The sequence below is a fragment of the Cydia amplana genome, chromosome 26, assembly GCF_948474715.1.
Source record: "Cydia amplana chromosome 26, ilCydAmpl1.1, whole genome shotgun sequence".
In the NCBI taxonomy this organism is placed as follows: domain Eukaryota; kingdom Metazoa; phylum Arthropoda; class Insecta; order Lepidoptera; family Tortricidae; genus Cydia; species Cydia amplana.
This window is the reverse complement of record NC_086094.1, coordinates 24,378-48,774: the sequence shown is the minus strand read 5'-3', so window position 1 is coordinate 48,774 and position 24,397 is coordinate 24,378. Positions and strand designations below refer to the sequence as shown.

At 56.5% G+C, this 24,397-nt stretch overlaps 2 protein-coding genes across 2 annotated transcripts; both read left to right on the top strand.

The window, feature by feature from the left end:
* Nucleotides 1-9,447: 9,447 nt before the first annotated feature.
* Nucleotides 9,448-11,532, top strand: LOC134659960 (uncharacterized). Its single transcript, XM_063515657.1, has one exon. The coding sequence runs from the start codon at nt 9,448-9,450 to the stop codon at nt 11,530-11,532; it is 2,085 nt and encodes a 694-aa protein (XP_063371727.1).
* A 1,213-nt stretch (nt 11,533-12,745) lies between these two features.
* LOC134659959 (uncharacterized) lies at nt 12,746-19,168 on the top strand (the record flags this gene model as incomplete). Its single annotated transcript, XM_063515656.1, has 3 exons — nt 12,746-14,804; nt 15,254-16,032; nt 16,094-19,168. Coding segments are annotated over exons 1-3 (5,913 nt in total), but the record flags the coding sequence as incomplete, so codon positions are not given.
* Between the last annotated feature and the right edge of the window lie 5,229 nt (nt 19,169-24,397).

Below are 24,397 nucleotides of genomic sequence, written 5' to 3'. Positions count from 1 at the left end.
ATTATTAAATCTTAAAATTCTAATTACAGATAATCTAATTGACCAACAAGCATCAGAAGTATGTTGAAACTATTTTTTAGTGGATTACAATCAATCAAGATCAAAAAATTGGGAAAAAAGTGCAAGACAAAAAAGTAGGTTTTCAAATTATAGTTACGTCGAAACCAAGAAGTGGCGCGACAAAATATTACTTTACACAGAAACTACTTTATAAACAATTCTGAAATTTTGTATGATTATTGTTCGATAACATATGCCTTAAAACTGTATGAAATAAGTGTGCGTCGTCTCTCACACTTTCGAGAAATTAAATGTCAAAGTTACAAATTTTTAGGTTAGAAATTCTTGAATATCTCAAAAACTATTACACCAATCAGAGATTCGTTTTCTGTCATATGTTACTAATAAGTTCTCTAATCTAATACTATTATCAAAATGAGCCAAACTTTACGGGATTCAGAATTGGTCGGTTGAAAATGATTAAATCTTAAAACTCTAATTACAGATAATCTAACTGGACAACATGCATCAAAAGTATTCTTAAAACTATTTTTTAGTGGATTACAATAAATCAAGATCAAAAAATTGGGAAAAAAGTGCAAGATAAAAAAGTAGGTTTTCGAATTATAATTACGTCAAAAACAAGGAGTGGCGCAACTAAATATTACTTTACGCAGAAACTACTTTATAAACAATTCTGAAATTTTGTATATATATTGTCCGATAACGGTTACATTCAAATTATATAAAAAAAGTATGCGTCATCACTCAAAATTTCGAAAAATTAAATGCCAAAGTTAAAAGTTTCATAAAAATAAGTTTTTAGTTTGTAAATCTTAAATAACTCAAGAACTATTACACTGATTTGAGTTCTGTTTTCTGTTATACAGTCCTAGTGGATTAAGGAATCCAATTCCAATTTCAAAATTAGCCGCACTTATCGGGAACTAGTTTTTTCCAAACCACGTGGTTTTAGTTTTTCTTCGAAATCTTCGGGGTTTTAGTCAGGAAATTTATGAAACTTGCACAGAGTATAGAGTTTATCAAGCCGCTTATGGTAGTATTTAAAAATTAGTATGTCGTCGATCTATTTAACGAGTTATACGCAATTAAGTCACTATTATTCAGACACTTGGAGGTTAAAGGGTTAATTGTACTTACGCCTACTTAGTTAGGTCAAATCCAGAATCACATCCATATGAGAAATTCACTAGGGATCACTCACATATAAAAACAGTGTCTCTATCACTGATATTTCACTTTTCACAGGAGTTTCGCCTATAGCAACGGAAAGTTTGTCACTATTTTGCTCACTGTGCTTCACAAGGTTGTCCGATTTCACAAATTTTTGCACAACCGTATAGTCCGAGTCAGCGCGCGTGTTTTGATGTATAACACATAAGGGTTTGAGGGAAAAAACCGAGAGTTTTGAATTTTAAAGCGCGGAGCGACGCGAAAACGATGCGTACACTCTGAGCGCTTGGCGCGCGACTGGTTAGGTTAGGTTAGGTTAGGTTAGGTTAGGTTAGGTTAGGTTAGGTTAGGTTAGGTTAGGTTAGGTTAGGTTAGGTTAGGTTCCACGGACCTGCTCGGGTGTCCGAGTGGGCGGGGAGGTGAACCCCGACGTGGCGCGTCCCCAGGTGGTGGATAGGGGAATGCCCCGGCCCGTTGTCGTGCTGGGGTAGGACGTAGTCCCGCGAACCAAACACCAAGGGGGGGATTTGGGGGGCTTTGTGCCCGAGAACGGCTCTCCACGCGTCCCTCTGAATAAGCAGACGGCGCAGTGGACGAGCAAAGAGGAGGAGCTATGAGAGCAGTATGTAGTGTCAATTAAGTCACTGTTTCGCGCGCGGACGTCTGGGGAGGAGGCTGAGGGCTCCCTGACGCGTCGTGGATGTGGGTGGTTGCCGGATTGGAGAGCCTTCTGCTTTTCTGACATTGCCTAGCTGTCTGGAAGGATTGTGCATTGGGCTTCTGTGAAACCCAATTGCAGATCTATTTCTCCGGGCGGGTCGGCGGTGTTAGCGGATCGGGAGGATCGCGCACCGGATGCCGCGCGGATCTGTTGTGCGTCTGGGGGGCTTTTGGCTTCCAATGACGGCTGCCGGGGGTCACATTCCGGATCTTTGCCCGAGGAGCAGTTCCTTGATTGATACCCTGAGGAGTGGCTGGGCGGGTGGCTCCGCGTGTCCCTCTGAATAGCAGAGGGCACAGTGTGAGCTGCAAAGTCGGGAATTTCTAATAGGTCCCCTATTAGAAATTACCTCTGGCGGGGTGAGGAGTGGGATGGCTCCGGCCACCAAGCGCGGCGGATGAAGAAGTGGAAGAAAACCACTATAAAAATCACCCCAATCCCAAGGTGTGTCTGACGTGCCGATGGGATGCGTGGCTGGAGGGAGTCCAGTCACAAACGTCAGGGAGGGGCATACCTCCTCAAAATAGCACACAAAATGAGTGGAAACGAAAATGTAGAACTACCCCAGGAGGTTCCAATCCTCCATGTCGCCACAGGACGGGCAATCGCCCATGCTGTGGCGACATGCCGCCTTCCGTATTCTGGGGGGGCAAACCACTCACGATCCCGAAACGACAACACAAGCAAACACTTTATGGACACCGATTTGCAGAGTGATTTGGTATTGAGGCTGCAAGGAGGGGCTGATGGGGAGAATAGCAGTCCGGCGGAGGCAGGAGCCTCCACTGGCCACCCCAAGGATGGATTCCGACCATTTCAGGACGCCCAGGGGCGCTGGGTGTTCCATGATGAGGACGTGCCTCCGGGGACGGCGGTGGATTCTACACGCTCCCCACCCAAACCCGCTAGGGGGCTTAGTGAGAGACGTAAAGCCGTAGTGCTAATAGAACGCATGCCAGAAAGGGTCCCGTCTCTTGGCAGGGAGGAGTTCTTCTCCCCCAGGAGAATAGACACGGGTGACCTCCCTGGGGACGGAGTATTTTTCTCTCCGGTGCCAACCGACGTGGAAACCGCCGAATCCGACGCTTCGCTAACTGCCCAAATGGCCGCAGGACGGAAGAGGCAGCGAAGCAGTGGTAGCGACACGGGAGCATCGCCGAGCGGCGAGGCTTCCGATCTTGCGGAGCGAGGAAAGTCCGCCTCGGGAACTTCCAAGCGAGGAACAGGCCGCCGACCATCCACGGCGCGCCACGCCGGGCTAACCAAGGAGAAGGCTAAGCGCCTGGAGCTCGAGCTGCAAACTGAAGAGGACCTGATGGCCGCGTCCAAAATGGTGACGCTAAGACGGCTTGCCCGCCATCCGGATTCGTTTGGGACGACAAGTGGGTCGGACGACGAAGAAAACCGCACTGTCCTGGCCCTAAACCAGCAGGTGCGTGATAGTCTGGGGCTTATCAAGGACGTGGCCACCAAGTCCAAAAACCTAAAGGGCACGTACCAACGAATCCTGAAGGAGGCAGTGGCTGCGATCCGGGAAGCTGTCGGTGAGATGAGGGGCCGGACTGTCTCCGATGAGACGAGGAGGCTCGCCGCCGAAAACGCTCGCCTTAAGGCGGAAATGGCCGAGCTCCGTAAGGAGATGGGCGACTTGCGTGCTAGCCTTGGGCAGCGCCTCGAAGGGACGCGCCAAGAGACGGCGACATCACCTGCTCGGGAGCAAGGTGACTTAGAGCGCAATATCGTGGCCAAGGTGACTGAAATGATGGGTACAAGGTTGAGCGCCCTGGAGGAGAAACTGCTCCCACAGCAACCTACCCAGGTGTCGTCTGCTCCCACACCCTCCAAAGCAGGAAGCTCTCCCCCCGGTCACACTCCAGCTCCTACCAACCCAGCGGGTGCGAAGCGGGCTGCGAAGAAGAATAAAAAGAAGGAGGGGCCCAAAAAGCGTCCTACGAGTGTTCCTGGCCCCGCTTCCCAAGTCCGGCAGCCTCGGCTGCAGACAACAGTGCCTGCCTCGGAAGAGGAATGGACGACTGTGGTCAAGCGGGGTAAGAAGAATAAAAAGAAGACTCCCGTTGGAGCAGCGACGACTGCGAAACCGCAACAGCCGGCGGCACCGCGGAAAGCGCAAGAAGGAAAACCCGCTACCATAAAAGAGGGCTGGAACGTGGTGGCGAGAAAGGGGAAGAAACGGAGGACTGCCAAGAGTGCTGCCCCACCGCAGCCAACAGAAAAGGCGAAAGCCAAAAAGCTTAAGCCCCCACGAACGGCGGCCGTCGTACTCACCCTACAACCGGAGGCTCTACAGAAAGGTGTCACGTACAAAGATGTGATCGCCGAGGCTCGTACCAAGGTCCAACTAACGGACATGGACATCCCTGGCGGATTGCGCTTCCGCCGGGCGGCCACTGGAGCGTGCATTCTCGAGGTCCCTGGAGTATCCAGTGGGGATAAAGCCGACAAACTGGCTGAGGCAATCCAGCAGCAGGTCGGCTTGGAGAAGATACGGGTGTCCAGGCCCTCAAAAACCGTCGACATCCGCGTCACTGGCTTGGACGAGTCAGTCACAAAAGAGGAGGTGGTCGCTGCTGTGGCAAAAACCGGAGGTTGTACCGTTGACATGGTGAAGGCCGGAGAAGTACGCCAGGGATTCTCTGGGCTCGGTACTGTCTGGGTACAATGCCCCATCTTGGCCGCAAAAAAGGTCGTGGCTGGGGGTCGTCTATTGGTAGGATGGGTCTCTGCGCAAGTCAAGCTGTTGGAGCAGAGGCCACTTCGTTGCTTCCGGTGTCTCGCCAATGGACACGTGAGAGCGCAATGTCAGGCGGAAACTGACCGGTCCCAAAGCTGCTTCCAGTGTGGCAAAGACGGTCATAAAGCGGCTCAATGCACTGACCCACCGCACTGTCCTGTATGCGCTGCGGCCGGGAAGCCGTCTGGGCACAGGCTAAGCAGCAAGGCGTGCACTGTACCCAAGACTGCCGGGAAAAGCAGGAAGACCAAAGCTGCCGATGGCCCCCGGGCCCCCTCGCAGACGGTCGAATCGCCGGCCATGGAACAGGCCGCGACGCAACAGGCGGATGAATCGATGGTCGTCGGGTAAATGGCCACCGTCGAATTCCTGCAGGGAAACATCAACCACTGCGCCAAGGCTCAGGATCTCCTTTACCAGAGCATGGCGCAGTGGTCGATTCACATCGCCGTAATAGCGGAGCCCTATAAAGTGCCGGCCAGAGACGACTGGGCCGGGGACCTTGACGAAGCTGTGGCAATAACTACGCGGAGCGCGGCCGGCTCCAGTCCGTTTAAAAGCGTAGCGAAGGGCCATGGTTTCGTTGCGGCGGTCTGCGGAGACTTGGCGGTGGTCGGAATATACTTCTCCCCGAACGTTGGCCTCGCTGAGTTCGAGAGATTCCTCGTGGAGGTCGGTGCTCTCGTTGGTCGGCTGCACCCCATGCCGGTCATCGTGGCTGGCGACTTTAATGCGAAGCATGCAGCGTGGGGATCCTCAGTGTCAGATCCGCGGGGACGAACTCTTTTGGAGTGGGCAATTGCCGCCAACCTAGTTGTCGTGAACCGTGGGACGGCAAACACATGCGTGCGCCAACAGGGCGGCTCCATTGTAGACATCACGTTTGCGAACGCCGCCCTGGCCAGCCGTATTAATGGATGGGAGGTCCTGGTGGGCGTCGAGACTCTGTCGGATCACCGTTACATTCGGTTTGGAGTCTCTACGCTCCCTAGGCCCCCTCTCCCAAGTCGGAGTGACTCGGTCGAGAGCGGCCCGCGGTGGGTACTCAAAAAACTCGACCGGGAAGCCCTAGAGTTGGCGGCCATGGTGCAAGCATGGCCAACGGTACCGGAGGAGGCGGACGATGTCGAGGCTGAAGCCGCATGGTTCCGCAACTGCATGACGGAGGTCTGCGACGCGGCCATGCCCCGAGCCAAGGCTTTCTCTCCACGGCGATCCGTGTACTGGTGGTCTCCAGATCTTGCGCAGTTGCGCGAGGAGTGTGTGCTCAGGAGACGCCAGTACACGCGACAGCGAGGTCGGCAGCAGAGAGACGAGCGCACAGAAGCGGCTCTATATGCAGCATATAAGGAGGCAAAAGTGGCACTAAAAGCCGCCATGGCACGAGCCATCGACCGGTCACGCGAGGAGTTTCTGGAGACTCTGAATAGGGATCCATGGGGGAGGCCGTACAAGCTTGTTAGGCAAAAGCTTCGACCTTGGGCGCCCCCGCTCACGCAGAGTCTCCAGCCTCAGTTGCTGGACGACGTAGTCGAGACTCTGTTTCCGCACAGGCCTCTACAACGTCCACCGCCTATGGCTCAGCCCAGGGCCGCAGAGAGGCAGCGGGAAGAGGAAGCAGAGACGCCACCCGTGACCGAGGAAGAGCTGGGAGCGGCGGTTCTAAGGCTGCGGGCTAAAAATACAGCACCTGGGTTGGACGGGATCCCAGGTCGAGCCTGGGTGTTAGCCATGGAGGCCCTCGAGCCACGGTTGCGTCGGCTTTTCAGCACATGTCTGGAGCAGGGCCGCATTCCTGACGCCTGGAAAGTCGGTCGGTTGGTTCTGTTGCGAAAGGAGGGTCGTCCTGCGGAATCACCGTCGGCCTACCGGCCCATCGTGTTGCTGGATGAGGTCGGCAAACTCTTTGAGCGGATCATTGCGAGCCGCCTCACCAAGCACCTAGTGGCGGAGGGGCCCGACCTGGCCGATTGCCAGTACGGATTCCGCAGGGGCCGCTCAACAGTCCATGCGATCCTGCGGTTGAAGGAATTGGCGGAAGAGGCAGTGTCCCAGGGCGAGGTCGTCTTGGCAGTGTCGTTGGACATCGCCAACGCCTTTAACACCCTGCCCTGGGATTGCATCAACGAGGCGCTGCTGTACCACCAAGTGCCCCACCATCTTAGCCGCATAGTAAAGGCCTACCTGCTGCGGCGGTTCGTGGCCTTCCCCGGGCAGCACGAGTGGGGGCGTCGGGAAATGGTGTGCGGTGTTCCGCAGGGGTCGGTGCTGGGGCCACTCCTGTGGAACATCGGATACGATTGGGTGCTGAGGGGAGCACACCAGCCCGGGGTCAGCCTGGTGTGCTACGCCGACGACACACTTGTGACGGTGCGGGGCGCAACGTACAGAGAGGCCGCCATCCTTGCTACGGCGGCAGTAGCCCAAGTAGTGGGCAAAATAAGACGGTTGGGGCTAGAGGTCGCCCTGCATAAATCGGAAGCCATCTGCTTCCACGGGCCCAGGAGGGCGCCCGGAGCCGGGGCTCATATCGTTGTGGGAGGTGTCCAGATTGCGATCAACCCGACGATGCGCTATCTGGGCATCACGCTGGACAGCCGTTGGAATTTCGAGGCTCACTTCGAGCGGCTGACACCAAAGCTGCTGGGGGCGGCTGGTGCACTAGCGCGCTTGCTCCCGAACCTCGGAGGGCCGAAGAGTTCGTGCCGGCGGCTTTACTCGGGCGTTGTTCGCTCCATGGCCCTGTACGGAGCCCCAGTGTGGGCCGGCGGCCTCAGAAGGCAAAATATCACCAAGCTGCGCCAAGCGCAACGGGTGATGGCCACGAGGTCGATACGGGGCTATGGAACAATATCTGGCGAGGCCGCATGCGTGCTGGCCGGATCCCTGCCGTGGGATCTGGACGCGAGAGCCCTGGCGTCAGTTTTCTTCTGGCGCGAGGAGGCGCGGGCCCGGGATTTCTGGCCGGCACCGCGCGAGATAGAGGCCAAACGAGAGGAGCTCTCTCGCGAGGCAATCGAGCACTGGGTGGACCGGCTAGAGACACCAAGCGCGGGCGTGCGGACGATAACGGCGATTCGGCCAGTGATGTCCGAGTGGCTGGAGCGCCCGCACGGTGCACTCACTTTCCGGCTCGTGCAGATTCTCTCGGGGCATGGCTGCTTCGGGAGGTATCTGCACAAAATCGCCGGAAGAGAGCCTACCGAGGAGTGCCACGAGTGCGGCGCAGATGTGGACACGGCAGAACACACTCTGGAGGTGTGCCCTGCGTGGGGGCCGGAGCGCGAAGAACTCATAGCCATAGTGGGGCCGGACCTGTCGCTGCCGGCTGTGGTCAAGTCCATGGTCGACAGCGACCGATCCTGGCAGGCGGTGGCAAACTTCTGTGAGCTCACTATGACGCAGAAGGAAACGGCGGAACGGGCCAGAGAGGTCGACCCCATGGCCGACCAACGGCGCCGCAAGCGTGCTCGACGCAGACGGGTCGCACAAGACCGCCGTCTGCCTCCATAGGGGACCTTAGGATGACAGGCATGGGGACGCCTGTCATCCGACTCACTCGTCGTCCCTGAGTCGGTGGCCGCACCCGATTCGGCCCAGAGAGCACAAGGCCAACAGGGGCCTCCAAAGGCGGTGTCTGCGTCGCGGACTGGTGCTGGTGGTGCTGTGGAAGTCAAGCGCGAGCGTTCCTGCAGCCCACCGCTACAGCACAAAGGCGGCAGACGGAGGGGTCGTTTTAGTGGGTAGACTCGGGGTCTCATGGGCCCATGACGAGGAGTCCCACATAACCACCCGGGTTGGTTCCCGGGCCCGGGCGGCATGCGTAACGCATTTTTTCCCCTCCTAAAAAAAAAAAAAAAAAAAAAAAAAAAAAAAAAAAAAAAAAAAGGTTAGGTTAGGTTAGGTTAGGTTAGGTTGAGGTAAATTTGAGAGGTAGAATTGAGGGAATTTTGCGAATTTTTGTGGCGAGATAAAGCTAATTGAGTTCTATTTTATACCGTTGTTCTTTCCCAGCCTTTCCCTAGATTTCTATAGTATTTTTAAATTCTTTCACTTTACATATAAATTCACTTTTTTCTTCAGGCGCTTTTTCACTTTGAAAAATTCACATCTTCTTTTTCTTTGTGTTTTTCCTACGTCTGTTAATTTTGTAATTGGGTCGGCATTTTGCTCTACACGGAGCTTTTTACCCCATATCGATCCGACCTCTGGTTCGGGAGATATTGGAGTTCAAATCTCACGAGTTCGGTAAAAGGTTTACCCCATTTGCGGTTGACGACGTTAGGAGATTTCACTTTCAAAAAATCATATCTTCTGTTCTTGTGTAAATAAATTCTTTGTAGTAGGTTAGTTAGATTAAGCTAGTTGTAGGGAATTCAAATCCGTTTGAATTATATTTTTAGAGGGTATAGTTTAGTAGTTATTAATTTTTTAAAGGATTGCTATTCCTGTTTATCAGGCGTCGGTAAACGCAAACATAAGTTGGTTTTCGTCTTAGAAATTTTATAAATTGTAAAATATTTAATATTTTTAGTTTAAAAAATTAGTGGTAAATAGCACATACTTAGAGCTATTTTTTGACCTTGGTTCGAGATTTGTAGCTCAACCAGGAGTGACGCTACAGCCCGTCGCATAAAATAATTTTAAGTTTGTTTTTGCTGTTTTGGTTCTGCTGCGACTCGCACTTGACCAAAATAGTTAGGTTAGGTTAGGTGTTTTGGTTTTTCACCTTTTTTGGGCGAATTCCACCCATAAGGGGTGGTCTTCGCGTAGTATTTGTATGGATAACCCCGCGCAGGGGTTGAACCCGGAGATGGCTCCAATCACTGGGCCCCATAAAGGGGCTTCAGGGGCGGGTTCTTCGACCTCGCCCGACTGGGAGGAACCTATGGAGGGCCAGTACAGGGCTGAGGCCGCCTCCAAGAAGAGGCCCCATGAGGGAAACCGGGTCCTGGATTATGAGACTCACGTTGGGAGCGGGCCTAAAGTTAGCACCTCGCTGAGGGGTAGGGCCAAGGCCATGGCGAAGAAAGCCTCTATAGGCCACTTTACCGGCCTGGCAGCAGCCAAGGCCAGACTGAAGGCCTATAAGGAGGACTTGCTCTTGGAGGTGCTGGACAGCCAGGAGGGAAAGGGAAAGGGAGTGGTCCCCCCTTTACTCCTGAGAAGGTCCCAGGGGGACAACAAAAAGAAGGGGGATAAGGAGCCGTGGATGGTGAGCCCGTCCCCTTCTCCAAGTCAAGAAATGACAGAATGCAGCCCGCCCCTATACACAGGGACGGACTACATAGAAATAGTGCGGGAGGCGACCCATATTATCCTAGAGGCTGCCGGAAAATCCGGCAACCTAAATGGACAAGTCTGGGGCAAACTGAACCAGGCCTGCCGGGACATCCTGGCGGCGACTGACGTCCTGGCGGATAGAGTAGAGGACGAGGAGTTGCGGGCCTTGAAGGAGGATAATAACCGAATGCGGGAGCAACTGGCCCAATGTCAGTCCGAGATGAAGGCCCTTCGTAGAGCCTTCTCTGAGAGGACGATCCAGCCCTCACAGGCCCCGACGGCCCAATGCGACCAGGCGACGGACTTTTCTGAGGCCCTCAAAGAGGCCCTCAAGGAATTAAAGGAGGACCTGAAGCGGGACCTTACAATTACCATGGGAAACATGATCTCGGCCCGCACGGGCCATTTCCCTGAGCCGGTCCCCCGCCCTCCTCTCGCTGCGGACAGGAATAAGACGATTGCGAACCAGCCGGAACCTCTCTCTGGGGCGCCGCCCTCAAGGGCAGTGACAGGTGCGCCGCCCATAAGGCAGCCTAAGGCCCCTGTGGCCCAGCCTTCGGCACCAGCGACCAAGAAGAGGGCTAACTCTGCTCCTAGGCAGAAGACGGTGAAGGAGCCTAGTGCCTCTCCACCCTCGCAGCCGGCAACAAAAACGCAGGAGCCTGCTGAGTCTTGGACGCAGGTTGTCAGGAAGGGCAATGGCAAATCCGCCAAGCCCCCTTCCCCCCCTGCCGCCCCGGCTCGGAAACCGGCACCAGCAGGCCCACGGAAGCTGGTTGTGCCCGCCACGGCCGCGATCGTGATGGCCTTGAAGCCGGAGTCTGAGGCGACATACGCCTCAATTTTGTACAAGGTCACCAAATCGGTGAAGCTTGCTGATGTGGGTGTAGAGCACGTCAAGGTCCGCAAAACAGCTGCTGGGGCCAGGATACTTGAGGTGTCCGGGTCCGACAATGGTAGGGCGGCTGACGAACTCTGCCGAAAAATGACGGAGGTGATCGGAGAGGAAGCCCGAGTATACAGGCCCACCAAAATGGCGGACTTACGCATTTCGGGCCTAGATGAGGCAGCCACTCAGGAAGCGATCGCGGGAGCAATCGCTAAACTGGGAGAGTGCTCAATAAATGAGGTTAAGGTGGGATCGATTAGGGCCCAATATAATGGGACAACGTCGACTCTGGCACAGTGCCCTATAACGGCAGCCAAGAGGGTCACCGCAGCGGGTCGACTTCAAATAGGATGGTCCTCGGCTCTGGTAGTGGCGCTGGACCCAACACCGATGAGGTGCTTCAGGTGCATGGGCACGGGGCACACCAGAGCACTATGCCCGTCGCCAGTAGACAGGAGCGGGCTCTGCTTCCGGTGTAGCAGGCCGGACCACAAGAGGGTGGACTGCAAGGCGGAGACTGCCTTCTGCTCGGTATGTCATGCGGCCAAACGCCCAGCGGGACACATAATGGGTGGCTTTTCCTGTACGCCCCCACCAGCAAAAGGCAAAGAGGCTCTTCCGAAGACCCAAAGAGCCCCTCCAGTGAGTAACATCGACCAACGGGCCTGTGAGGGACAAAATATGGATATTTAGGCCCTACGTCTGGGGGGAGAATCAGAATGGTCATTGATTCTCCCCTCCCAAAGTGCGGGTTCCCTGGGGACGCCGGGAAAAGACGGGGGGCATCATGGAGGAATGAATGCGCGAGCCCATGATGCCCCCATACAACGTCTGAGAGGGGGACAACGGAGTGGGGTTTAGTGGGTATTCTCTTTCGCTCCTTCTCGCTAGGAGAGGGAATCGAAAGAGGGAGTCCCACATACCCTCCCCATTATGGCCTTGCCCCACGGCCGGGGAGGGATGCGTAAACGCATTCCCCACTCCGTCAACAAAAAAAAAAAAAAAAAAAAAAAAAAAAAGGTTAGGTTAGGTTAGGTTAGGTTGAGGTAAATTTGAGAGGTAGAATTGAGGGAATTTTGCGAATTTTTGTGGCGAGATAAAGCTAATTGAGTTCTATTTTATACCGTTGTTCTTTCCCAGCCTTTCCCTAGATTTCTATAGTATTTTTAATTTCTTTCACTTTACATATAAATTCACTTTTTTCTTCAGGCGCTTTTTCACTTTGAAAAATTCACATCTTCTTTTTCTTTGTGTTTCTCCTACGTCTGTTAATTTTGTAATTGGGTCGGCTTTTTGCTCTACACGGAGCTTTTTACCCCATATCGATCCGACCTCTGGTTCGGGAGATATTGGAGTTCAAATCTCACGAGTTCGGTAAAAGGTTTACCCCATTTGCGGTTGACGACGTTAGGAGATTTCACTTTCAAAAAATCATATCTTCTGTTTTTGTGTAAATAAATTCTTTGTAGTAGGTTAGTTAGATTAAGCTAGTTGTAGGGAATTCAAATCCGTTTGAATTATATTTTTAGAGGGTGTAGTTTAGTAGTTATTAATTTTTTAAAGGATTGCTATTCCTGTTTATCAGGCGTCGGTAAACGCAAACATAAGTTGGTTTTCGTGTTGGGAATTTAATAAATTGTAAAATATTAAATATTTTTAGTTTTAAAAATTAGTGGTAAATAGCACATACTTAGAACTATTTTTTGACCTTGGTTCGAGATCTGTAGCTCAACCAGGAGTGACGCTACAGCCCGTCGCATAAAATAATTTTAAGTTTGTTTTTGCTGTTTTGGTTCTGCTGCGACTCGCACTTGACCAAAATAGTTAGGTTAGGTTAGGTGTTTTGGTTTTTCACCTTTTTTAGGCGAATTCCACCCATAAGGGGTGGTCTTCGCGTAGTATTTGTATGGATAACCCCGCGCAGGGGTTGAACCCGGAGATGGCTCCAATCACTGGGCCCCATAAAGGGGCTTCAGGGGCGGGTTCTTCGACCTCGCCCGACTGGGAGGAACCTATGGAGGGCCAGTACAGGGCTGAGGCCGCCTCCAAGAAGAGGCCCCATGAGGGAAACCGGGTCCTGGATTATGAGACTCACGTTGGGAGCGGGCCTAAAGTTAGCACCTCGCTGAGGGGTAGGGCCAAGGCCATGGCGAAGAAAGCCTCCATAGGCCACTTTACCGGCCTGGCAGCAGCCAAGGCCAGACTGAAGGCCTATAAGGAGGACTTGCTCTTGGAGGTGCTGGACAGCCAGGAGGGAAAGGGAAAGGGAGTGGTCCCCCCTTTACTCCTGAGAAGGTCCCAGGGGGACAACAAAAAGAAGGGGGATAAGGAGCCGTGGATGGTGAGCCCGTCCCCTTCTCCAAGTCTAGAAATGACAGAATGCAGCCCGCCCCTATACACAGGGACGGACTACATAGAAATAGTGCGGGAGGCGACCCATATTATCCTAGAGGCTGCCGGAAAATCCGGCAACCTAAATGGACAAGTCTGGGGCAAACTGAACCAGGCCTGCCGGGACATCCTGGCGGCGACTGACGTCCTGGCGGATAGAGTAGAGGACGAGGAGTTGCGGGCCTTGAAGGAGGATAATAACCGAATGCGGGAGCAACTGGCCCAATGTCAGTCCGAGATGAAGGCCCTTCGTAGAGCCTTCTCTGAGAGGACGATCCAGCCCTCACAGGCCCCGACGGCCCAATGCGACCAGGCGACGGGCTTTTCTGAGGCCCTCAAAGAGGCCCTCAAGGAATTAAAGGAGGACCTGAAGCGGGACCTTACAATTACCATGGGAAACATGATCTCGGCCCGCACGGGCCATTTCCCTGAGCCGGTCCCCCGCCCTCCTCTCGCTGCGGACAGGAATAAGACGATTACGAACCAGCCGGAACCTCTCTCTGGGGCGCCGCCCTCAAGGGCAGTGACAGGTGCGCCGCCCATAAGGCAGCCTAAGGCCCCTGTGGCCCAGCCTTCGGCACCAGCGACCAAGAAGAGGGCTAACTCTGCTCCTAGGCAGAAGACGGTGAAGGAGCCTAGTGCCTCTCCACCCTCGCAGCCGGCAACAAAAACGCAGGAGCCTGCTGAGTCTTGGACGCAGGTTGTCAGGAAGGGCAATGGCAAATCCGCCAAGCCCCCTTCCCCCCCTGCCGCCCCGGCTCGGAAACCGGCACCAGCAGGCCCACGGAAGCTGGTTGTGCCCGCCACGGCCGCGATCGTGATGGCCTTGAAGCCGGAGTCTGAGGCGACATACGCCTCAATTTTGTATAAGGTCACCAAATCGGTGAAGCTTGCTGATGTGGGTGTAGAGCACGTCAAGGTCCGCAAAACAGCTGCTGGGGCCAGGATACTTGAGGTGTCCGGGTCCGACAATGGTAGGGCGGCTGACGAACTCTGCCGAAAAATGACGGAGGTGATCGGAGAGGAAGCCCGAGTATACAGGCCCACCAAAATGGCGGACTTACGCATTTCGGGCCTAGATGAGGCAGCCACTCAGGAAGCGATCGCGGGAGCGATCGCTAAACTGGGAGAGTGCTCAATAAATGAGGTTAAGGTGGGATCGATTAGGGCCCAATATAATGGGACAACGTCGACTCTGGCACAGTGCCCTATAACGGCAGCCAAGAGGGTCACCGCAGCGGGTCGACTTCAAATAGGATGGTCCTCGGCTCTGGTAGTGGCGCTGGACCCAACACCGATGAGGTGCTTCAGGTGCATGGGCACGGGGCACACCAGAGCACTATGCCCGTCGCCAGTAGACAGGAGCGGGCTCTGCTTCCGGTGTAGCAGGCCGGACCACAAGAGGGTGGACTGCAAGGCGGAGACTGCCTTCTGCTCGGTATGTCATGCGGCCAAACGCCCAGCGGGACACATAATGGGTGGCTTTTCCTGTACGCCCCCACCAGCAAAAGGCAAAGAGGCTCTTCCGAAGACCCAAAGAGCCCCTCCAGTGAGTAACATCGACCAACGGGCCTGTGAGGGACAAAATATGGATATTTAGGCCCTACGTCTGGGGGGAGAATCAGAATGGTCATTGATTCTCCCCTCCCAAAGTGCGGGTTCCCTGGGGACGCCGGGAAAAGACGGGGGGCATCATGGAGGAATGAATGCGCGAGCCCATGATGCCCCCATACAACGTCTGAGAGGGGGACAACGGAGTGGGGTTTAGTGGGTATTCTCTTTCGCTCCTTCTCGCTAGGAGAGGGAATCGAAAGAGGGAGTCCCACATACCCTCCCCATTATGGCCTTGCCCCACGGCCGGGGAGGGATGCGTAAACGCATTCCCCACTCCGTCAACAAAAAAAAAAAAAAAAAAAAAAAAAAAAAAAAAAAAAAAAAAAAAAAAAAGGTTAGGTTAGGTTAGGTTAGGTTAGGTTAGGTTAGGTTAGGTTGACCAAGGCGCTACTGCGCACCCCGCGGTCAGCCGCCGTAGTCCTCACCCTGGAGACGGGAGCAGAAGAGAGGGGCGTTACCTACGGAACGTTGATTACGGAGGCCAAGTCCAAAATTTCCCTGGATGGGCTCGGTATCACCGGTCTGAGGTTCCGTAGGGCAGTGACAGGGGCGGCAATCCTGGAGATCCCGGGCCCAGACACCACCAGCGGCAACCAAGCAGACTCTCTTGCGGCCAAGCTGAGGGAAACGCTTAATGTGGCCGATGTCCGCATCTCTAGGCCGGTAAAATGCGCGGAGATGCGCATTTCCGGTCTGGATGACTCGGTTTCAGAAGAAGAGCTCGCCGCTGCCGTGGCGAAAGTTGGAGGGTGTGCCCTAGAGGCAGTGAAAGTTGGCCGGATCTCCCGCGCGCCAACAGGCCTGGGCACAGCGTGGGCTCGCTGCCCCGTAGCAGCCGCCAAGAAAGTGGCTGAGGGGCGACTCCTCGTCGGTTGGGCTTCGGCAAACGTGAAGCTGCTGGAGTCCCGACCCCTGAGGTGCTTCCGCTGCCTGGTGCCTGGCCATGTTAGGAAGGGGTGCACCTCAGAAATCGACCGCAGTGACCAGTGCTACCGATGCGGTCAATCCGGTCACCGGGCCAGGGACTGCACCGCCGCGCCCCACTGCACTCTGTGCACTGCAGCGGGCAAACCTGCTGACCACAGTGCCGGCAGCAGTACCTGCGCGATGGGGGCTAAAGCCCCAAAACGCATGTCCCGGAAGGCGACCAGCAAACCAGGTACTCCTGGAGTGGCGGCGCCTCTGGCCGCACAAGAGGGCCCGATTAGCAATGCGCCAAATGACGAGGTCAACTAATCGGATCCTCCAGGCGAACATAAACCACTGCGCCGGGGCGCAAGATCTCCTCCTGCAGTCCATGGCGCAGTGGTCGATAGATGTTGCCGTGGTCGCCGAGCCGTACTACGTCCCCCCCAGCCACAACTGGGCTGCGGACCTGGATGGCTTGGTGGCCATTATAACAAAAGCAGGGGTAGAGGGTATACCGCCCCCCTCCACGTTGTCGAGGGGTCGAGGCTATGTGGCTGTCCTCTGGGGCGAAATTACCCTGATCGGGGTATATTTCTCCCCCAACAGAAGAGTCTCCGAGTTCGAAGCCTTCCTCGGCCAGCTGGCGGCTCTCGTTGGGCAGACCCAACCGCGCCAGGTAGTTGTCGCAGGTGACTTAAACGCCAAATCCATGGCCTGGGGCTGTCCCGCAACCGACATTCGCGGAGACCTTCTAGAGGAATGGGCGACGATGACCGGAATGTCGGTTCTGAACCGAGGGTCGGCCAGCACCTGCGTGCGCTGGCAGGGAGAGTCCATAGTGGACGTTACTTTCGCGACCCCGGCACTCGCGACCCGCGTCCGTGGCTGGAGAGTACTGGAGACGGTGGAGACATTATCAGACCATTTGTACATCCGGTTTGATGTCTCCACCTCCTCCGGAGGCACGACAGACACGGATCGTCGTCCGAATGGCCGTGCTGCGACCCCTTACCCTCGTTGGGCCCTGAACAGCCTGGATCGTGAAGCGGTGGAGATAGCGTCCCTCGTCCAGGCCTGGACAACATCTCCTGGGCCTGTGGAGACCGAGGAGGAGGCAGCCTGGTTCCGCGAAGCCATGTCACAAGTCTGTGACGCAGGCATGTCACGAGCCAAGCCACGGCCTCCGAAGCGTCAAGTGTACTGGTGGTCGCGAGAAATCGAAGACCTCCGATCCCGCTCCAACAGGGCGAGACGCCAGTACACACGGTCCCGTCGACGCAGACACCGAGACGTTGAAGAGGAGACGCGGCTGTACAGTGCCTACAGGGAGGCGGTCAAGGCGCTGCAGCTCTCCATCTGCGAGGCGAAGGCGAGCGCCAGAGCGGAGCTTCTCGAGACTCTAAACCGAGACCCATGGGGAAGGCCGTACAAGACGGTCAGGGGTAAATTACGCCCTTGGGCCCCCCCCTTGACAGAGAGTCTCGAGCCTCGACTACTGGGGGTGGTTGTTTCCAACTTGTTTCCGAACAGACCGGAACACCAGCCCCCAGAAATGGCACCTCCCCATCAGCTCGCAGGGTTCGAGGGTGCGGAAGTCGGGGTGCCTCCGGTAACGGAGGCAGAGCTAGACGCAGCCGTGCGGAGGCTAAAAGCCAAAAACACGGCACCGGGTCCAGATGGGATCCCAGGACGCGTCCTGGCTTTGGCGCTGCGGTCCCTAGGGGAGAGATTCCGCGGGCTACTGGACGCCTGTCTACAGTCCGGCCGATTTCCGACCATATGGAAAACCGGCCGGCTCGTCCTCCTAAAAAAGGATGGGCGTCCCGCGGACTCTCCATCCGCCTACCGTCCGATCGTATTGCTCGACGAGGCTGACAAGCTCTTCGAGCGCATCATCTGCTGTCGCCTCGTTGAGCACCTCCGAGGAGTAGGACCTGACCTGTCCGAGCATCAGTTCGGATTCCGAGAGGGCAGGTCGACCGTAGATGCAGTCGCGCGCATCAAAGCCCTCTCGGATGAGGCGGTTGACCACGGTGGGGTTCTCCTGGCGGTGTCCTTGGATATCGCCAATGCCTTTAACACCCTGCCGTGGTCGTGCATTAGGGAGGCGCTGAAATACCACAAAGTGCCTCCCTATTTGTGCCAAATAGTCGGGGCCTACCTCTCGGAGCGGTGTGTGGAGTACCCGGTCCGGGGCGGCGGGATTACAAGGTGGGAGACGTCGTGCGGTGTTCCACAGGGCTCGGTCTTAGGGCCGCTCCTGTGGAACATTGGGTACGACTGGGTGCTGCGGGGGGAGCTTCTCCCGGGGTCAAGTGTGACCTGCTACGCAGATGACACGCTGGTCACGTCCCGGGGGACCTCGTACCGGGAAGCAGCACGCCTCGCCACCGTGACGGTGGCACAGGTGGTGAGGCGTATAACGATGCTGGGTCTGGAGGTGGCGCTACACAAGTCTGAGGCGCTCTGCTTCCACGCAGCCCGGAAGGCGCCGCCTGCAGGATCCAGCATCGTCGTTGGTGGCACCCGAATCGAGGTAAAGTCCGACATGAAATATCTCGGACTTGTCCTCGATTCCCGATGGAACTTCCGCGAGCACTTTGCCCGCCTGACCCCCCGACTAATGGCAGCATCGGCCGCACTGAAGAGGCTGATGCCCAATATCGGGGGGCCGGAGGTAGCGAGCCGCCGTCTGTATATGGGGGTGGTGCGATCGATGGCCCTTTACGGGGCGCCGATCTGGGCGGCGAATCTGGCGGCCCGAAATATCGCCCTGCTGAGAAAGGCTCAGAGGGCGATGGCCATCAGCGTCGTACGCGGGTACCGCACCACCTCATATGATGCGGCGTGCTTGCTGGCGGGAACGCCTCCCTGGGATCTGGAGGCGGAGGCCCAAGCGTCTCTGTACGAGTGGCGCAGGGAGCTCCGGCTGCGGGAGTTCCATCCTGCGCCTAGGGAGGTAGAGGCGCAAAAGCTCCTCGTCCGACAGTCCATTGTCCTCCAATGGGAGGAACAACTGGCTGGACGCGAGGAGGGACACAGGACTGTCGAGGCGGTCCGGCCGGTCCTACAAGACTGGCTGGAGAGAGAGCGGGGCTCGCTAACCTTCCGGCTGGTGCAGGTGCTCACGGGGCATGGCTGTTTCGGGAGCTACCTGCACCGGTACGCAAGACGGGAGGAGACGGCGGAGTGCCACCAGTGTGGCTGCGGCGAGGACACGGCGCACCATACCCTGGAGGAATGCCCAGCCTGGGAGGGGCAGCGCCGCGAACTCGCGGCAGTGGTGGGGAACGACCTCTCCTTGCCAGCCGTAGTTAAGGCTATGGTTGCCGACGAGAGGTCGTGGAAAGCGGTCCTCTCCTTCTGCGAGGATGTAATGTCGCAGAAGGAGGCAGCGGAGAGGGAAAGGGAGGCCAACCCAGCCTCGCACCCGATCCGCCGCAAGCGCACAGGGGCCCGGAGGAGAGCGTATGCCCATCTCCTCCCCCCCACCTAGCGAGGTCTGGGCAGCGGCGCGGGGGCGTCGCTGCCCATTACATAGGCCTCGCAGAGAGGGCGCGCGTGGTATGCCCACGCGCCTTCTGAGAAGGCAGGGGTAGAAGTCTCACTCTAGCCCCCCACAAGAGAAGGGCCCGCTGCACAGGCGGGCGGCGCCGGCGTGGCTGCGGTTGCGTACTCTAGAGAACCCGTGGCCACGCCCCACCGGCGGCGTGCAGGCATACCGTTGGTTTTTTAGTGGGTAGCGGCACCTTTGCCGAGTCCCACATAACCCGCATCTCCTCCCCCGGGTGTGCGGGTATGCATAAAGCATTTTTCCAACGAAAAAAAAAAAAAAAAAAAAAAAAAAAAAAAAAAAAAAGGTTAGGTTAGGTTAGGTTGAGGTAAATTTCCACGGACCTGCTCGGGTGTCCGAGTGGGCGGGGAGGTGAACCCCGACGTGGCGCGTCCCCAGGTGGTGGATAGGGGAATGCCCCGGCCCGTTGTCGTGCTGGGGTAGGACGTAGTCCCGCGAACCAAACACCAAGGGGGGGATTTGGGGGGCTTTGTGCCCGAGAACGGCTCTCCACGCGTCCCTCTGAATAAGCAGACGGCGCAGTGGACGAGCAAAGAGGAGGAGCTATGAGAGCAGTATGTAGTGTCAATTAAGTCACTGTTTCGCGCGCGGACGTCTGGGGAGGAGGCTGAGGGCTCCCTGACGCGTCGTGGATGTGGGTGGTTGCCGGATTGGAGAGCCTTCTGCTTTTCTGACATTGCCTAGCTGTCTGGAAGGATTGTGCATTGGGCTTCTGTGAAACCCAATTGCAGATCTATTTCTCCGGACGGGTCGGCGGTGTTAGCGGATCGGGAGGATCGCGCACCGGATGCCGCGCGGATCTGTTGTGCGTCTGGGGGGCTTTTGGCTTCCAATGACGGCTGCCGGGGGTCACATTCCGGATCTTTGCCCGAGGAGCAGTTCCTTGATTGATACCCTGAGGAGTGGCTGGGCGGGTGGCTCCGCGTGTCCCTCTGAATAGCAGAGGGCACAGTGTGAGCTGCAAAGTCGGGAATTTCTAATAGGTCCCCTATTAGAAATTACCTCTGGCGGGGTGAGGAGTGGGATGGCTCCGGCCACCAAGCGCGGCGGATGAAGAAGTGGAAGAAAACCACTATAAAAATCACCCCAATCCCAAGGTGTGTCTGACGTGCCGATGGGATGCGTGGCTGGAGGGAGTCCAGTCACAAACGTCAGGGAGGGGCATACCTCCTCAAAATAGCACACAAAATGAGTGGAAACGAAAATGTAGAACTACCCCAGGAGGTTCCAATCCTCCATGTCGCCACAGGACGGGCAATCGCCCATGCTGTGGCGACATGCCGCCTTCCGTATTCTGGGGGGGCAAACCACTCACGATCCCGAAACGACAACACAAGCAAACACTTTATGGACACCGATTTGCAGAGTGATTTGGTATTGAGGCTGCAAGGAGGGGCTGATGGGGAGAATAGCAGTCCGGCGGAGGCAGGAGCCTCCACTGGCCACCCCAAGGATGGATTCCGACCATTTCAGGACGCCCAGGGGCGCTGGGTGTTCCATGATGAGGACGTGCCTCCGGGGACGGCGGTGGATCCTACACGCTCCCCACCCAAACCCGCTAGGGGGCTTAGTGAGAGACGTAAAGCCGTAGTGCTAATAGAACGCATGCCAGAAAGGGTCCCGTCTCTTGGCAGGGAGGAGTTCTTCTCCCCCAGGAGAATAGACACGGGTGACCTCCCTGGGGACGGAGTATTTTTCTCTCCGGTGCCAACCGACGTGGAAACCGCCGAATCCGACGCTTCGCTAACTGCCCAAATGGCCGCAGGACGGAAGAGGCAGCGAAGCAGTGGTAGCGACACGGGAGCATCGCCGAGCGGCGAGGCTTCCGATCTTGCGGAGCGAGGAAAGTCCGCCTCGGGAACTTCCAAGCGAGGAACAGGCCGCCGACCATCCACGGCGCGCCACGCCGGGCTAACCAAGGAGAAGGCTAAGCGCCTGGAGCTCGAGCTGCAAACTGAAGAGGACCTGATGGCCGCGTCCAAAATGGTGACGCTAAGACGGCTTGCCCGCCATCCGGATTCGTTTGGGACGACAAGTGGGTCGGACGACGAAGAAAACCGCACTGTCCTGGCCCTAAACCAGCAGGTGCGTGATAGTCTGGGGCTTATCAAGGACGTGGCCACCAAGTCCAAAAACCTAAAGGGCACGTACCAACGAATCCTGAAGGAGGCAGTGGCTGCGATCCGGGAAGCTGTCGGTGAGATGAGGGGCCGGACTGTCTCCGATGAGACGAGGAGGCTCGCCGCCGAAAACGCTCGCCTTAAGGCGGAAATGGCCGAGCTCCGTAAGGAGATGGGCGACTTGCGTGCTAGCCTTGGGCAGCGCCTCGAAGGGACGCGCCAAGAGACGGCGACATCACCTGCTCGGGAGCAAGGTGACTTAGAGCGCAATATCGTGGCCAAGGTGACTGAAATGATGGGTACAAGGTTGAGCGCCCTGGAGGAGAAACTGCTCCCACAGCAACCTACCCAGGTGTCGTCTGCTCCCACACCCTCCAAAGCAGGAAGCTCTCCCCCCGGTCACACTCCAGCTCCTACCAACCCAGCGGGTGCGAAGCGGGCTGCGAAGAAGAATAAAAAGAAGGAGGGGCCCAAAAAGCGTCCTACGAGTGTTCCTGGCCCCGCTTCCCAAGTCCGGCAGCCTCGGCTGCAGACAACAGTGCCTGCCTCGGAAGAGGAATGGACGACTGTGGTCAAGCGGGGTAAGAAGAATAAAAAGAAGACTCCCGTTGGAGCAGCGACGACTGCGAAACCGCAACAGCCGGCGGCACCGCGGAAAGCGCAAGAAGGAAAACCCGCTACCATAAAAGAGGGCTGGAACGTGGTGGCGAGAAAGGGGAAGAAACGGAGGACTGCCAAGAGTGCTGCCCCACCGCAGCCAACAGAAAAGGCGAAAGCCAAAAAGCTTAAGCCCCCACGAACGGCGGCCGTCGTACTCACCCTACAACCGGAGGCTCTACAGAAAGGTGTCACGTACAAAGATGTGATCGCCGAGGCTCGTACCAAGGTCCAACTAACGGACATGGACATCCCTGGCGGATTGCGCTTCCGCCGGGCGGCCACTGGAGCGTGCATTCTCGAGGTCCCTGGAGTATCCAGTGGGGATAAAGCCGACAAACTGGCTGAGGCAATCCAGCAGCAGGTCGGCTTGGAGAAGATACGGGTGTCCAGGCCCTCAAAAACCGTCGACATCCGCGTCACTGGCTTGGACGAGTCAGTCACAAAAGAGGAGGTGGTCGCTGCTGTGGCAAAAACCGGAGGTTGTACCGTTGACATGGTGAAGGCCGGAGAAGTACGCCAGGGATTCTCTGGGCTCGGTACTGTCTGGGTACAATGCCCCATCTTGGCCGCAAAAAAGGTCGTGGCTGGGGGTCGTCTATTGGTAGGATGGGTCTCTGCGCAAGTCAAGCTGTTGGAGCAGAGGCCACTTCGTTGCTTCCGGTGTCTCGCCAATGGACACGTGAGAGCGCAATGTCAGGCGGAAACTGACCGGTCCCAAAGCTGCTTCCAGTGTGGCAAAGACGGTCATAAAGCGGCTCAATGCACTGACCCACCGCACTGTCCTGTATGCGCGGCGGCCGGGAAGCCGTCTGGGCACAGGCTAAGCAGCAAGGCGTGCACTGTACCCAAGACTGCCGGGAAAAGCAGGAAGACCAAAGCTGCCGATGGCCCCCGGGCCCCCTCGCAGACGGTCGAATCGCCGGCCATGGAACAGGCCGCGACGCAACAGGCGGATGAATCGATGGTCGTCGGGTAAATGGCCACCGTCGAATTCCTGCAGGGAAACATCAACCACTGCGCCAAGGCTCAGGATCTCCTTTACCAGAGCATGGCGCAGTGGTCGATTCACATCGCCGTAATAGCGGAGCCCTATAAAGTGCCGGCCAGAGACGACTGGGCCGGGGACCTTGACGAAGCTGTGGCAATAACTACGCGGAGCGCGGCCGGCTCCAGTCCGTTTAAAAGCGTAGCGAAGGGCCATGGTTTCGTTGCGGCGGTCTGCGGAGACTTGGCGGTGGTCGGAATATACTTCTCCCCGAACGTTGGCCTCGCTGAGTTCGAGAGATTCCTCGTGGAGGTCGGTGCTCTCGTTGGTCGGCTGCACCCCATGCCGGTCATCGTGGCTGGCGACTTTAACGCGAAGCATGCAGCGTGGGGATCCTCAGTGTCAGATCCGCGGGGACGAACTCTTTTGGAGTGGGCAATTGCCGCCAACCTAGTTGTCGTGAACCGTGGGACGGCAAACACATGCGTGCGCCAACAGGGCGGCTCCATTGTAGACATCACGTTTGCGAACGCCGCCCTGGCCAGCCGTATTAATGGATGGGAGGTCCTGGTGGGCGTCGAGACTCTGTCGGATCACCGTTACATTCGGTTTGGAGTCTCTACGCTCCCTAGGCCCCCTCTCCCAAGTCGGAGTGACTCGGTCGAGAGCGGCCCGCGGTGGGTACTCAAAAAACTCGACCGGGAAGCCCTAGAGTTGGCGGCCATGGTGCAAGCATGGCCAACGGTACCGGAGGAGGCGGACGATGTCGAGGCTGAAGCCGCATGGTTCCGCAACTGCATGACGGAGGTCTGCGACGCGGCCATGCCCCGAGCCAAGGCTTTCTCTCCACGGCGATCCGTGTACTGGTGGTCTCCAGATCTTGCGCAGTTGCGCGAGGAGTGTGTGCTCAGGAGACGCCAGTACACGCGACAGCGAGGTCGGCAGCAGAGAGACGAGCGCACAGAAGCGGCTCTATATGCAGCATATAAGGAGGCAAAAGTGGCACTAAAAGCCGCCATGGCACGAGCCATCGACCGGTCACGCGAGGAGTTTCTGGAGACTCTGAATAGGGATCCATGGGGGAGGCCGTACAAGCTTGTTAGGCAAAAGCTTCGACCTTGGGCGCCCCCGCTCACGCAGAGTCTCCAGCCTCAGTTGCTGGACGACGTAGTCGAGACTCTGTTTCCGCACAGGCCTCTACAACGTCCACCGCCTATGGCTCAGCCCAGGGCCGCAGAGAGGCAGCGGGAAGAGGAAGCAGAGACGCCACCCGTGACCGAGGAAGAGCTGGGAGCGGCGGTTCTA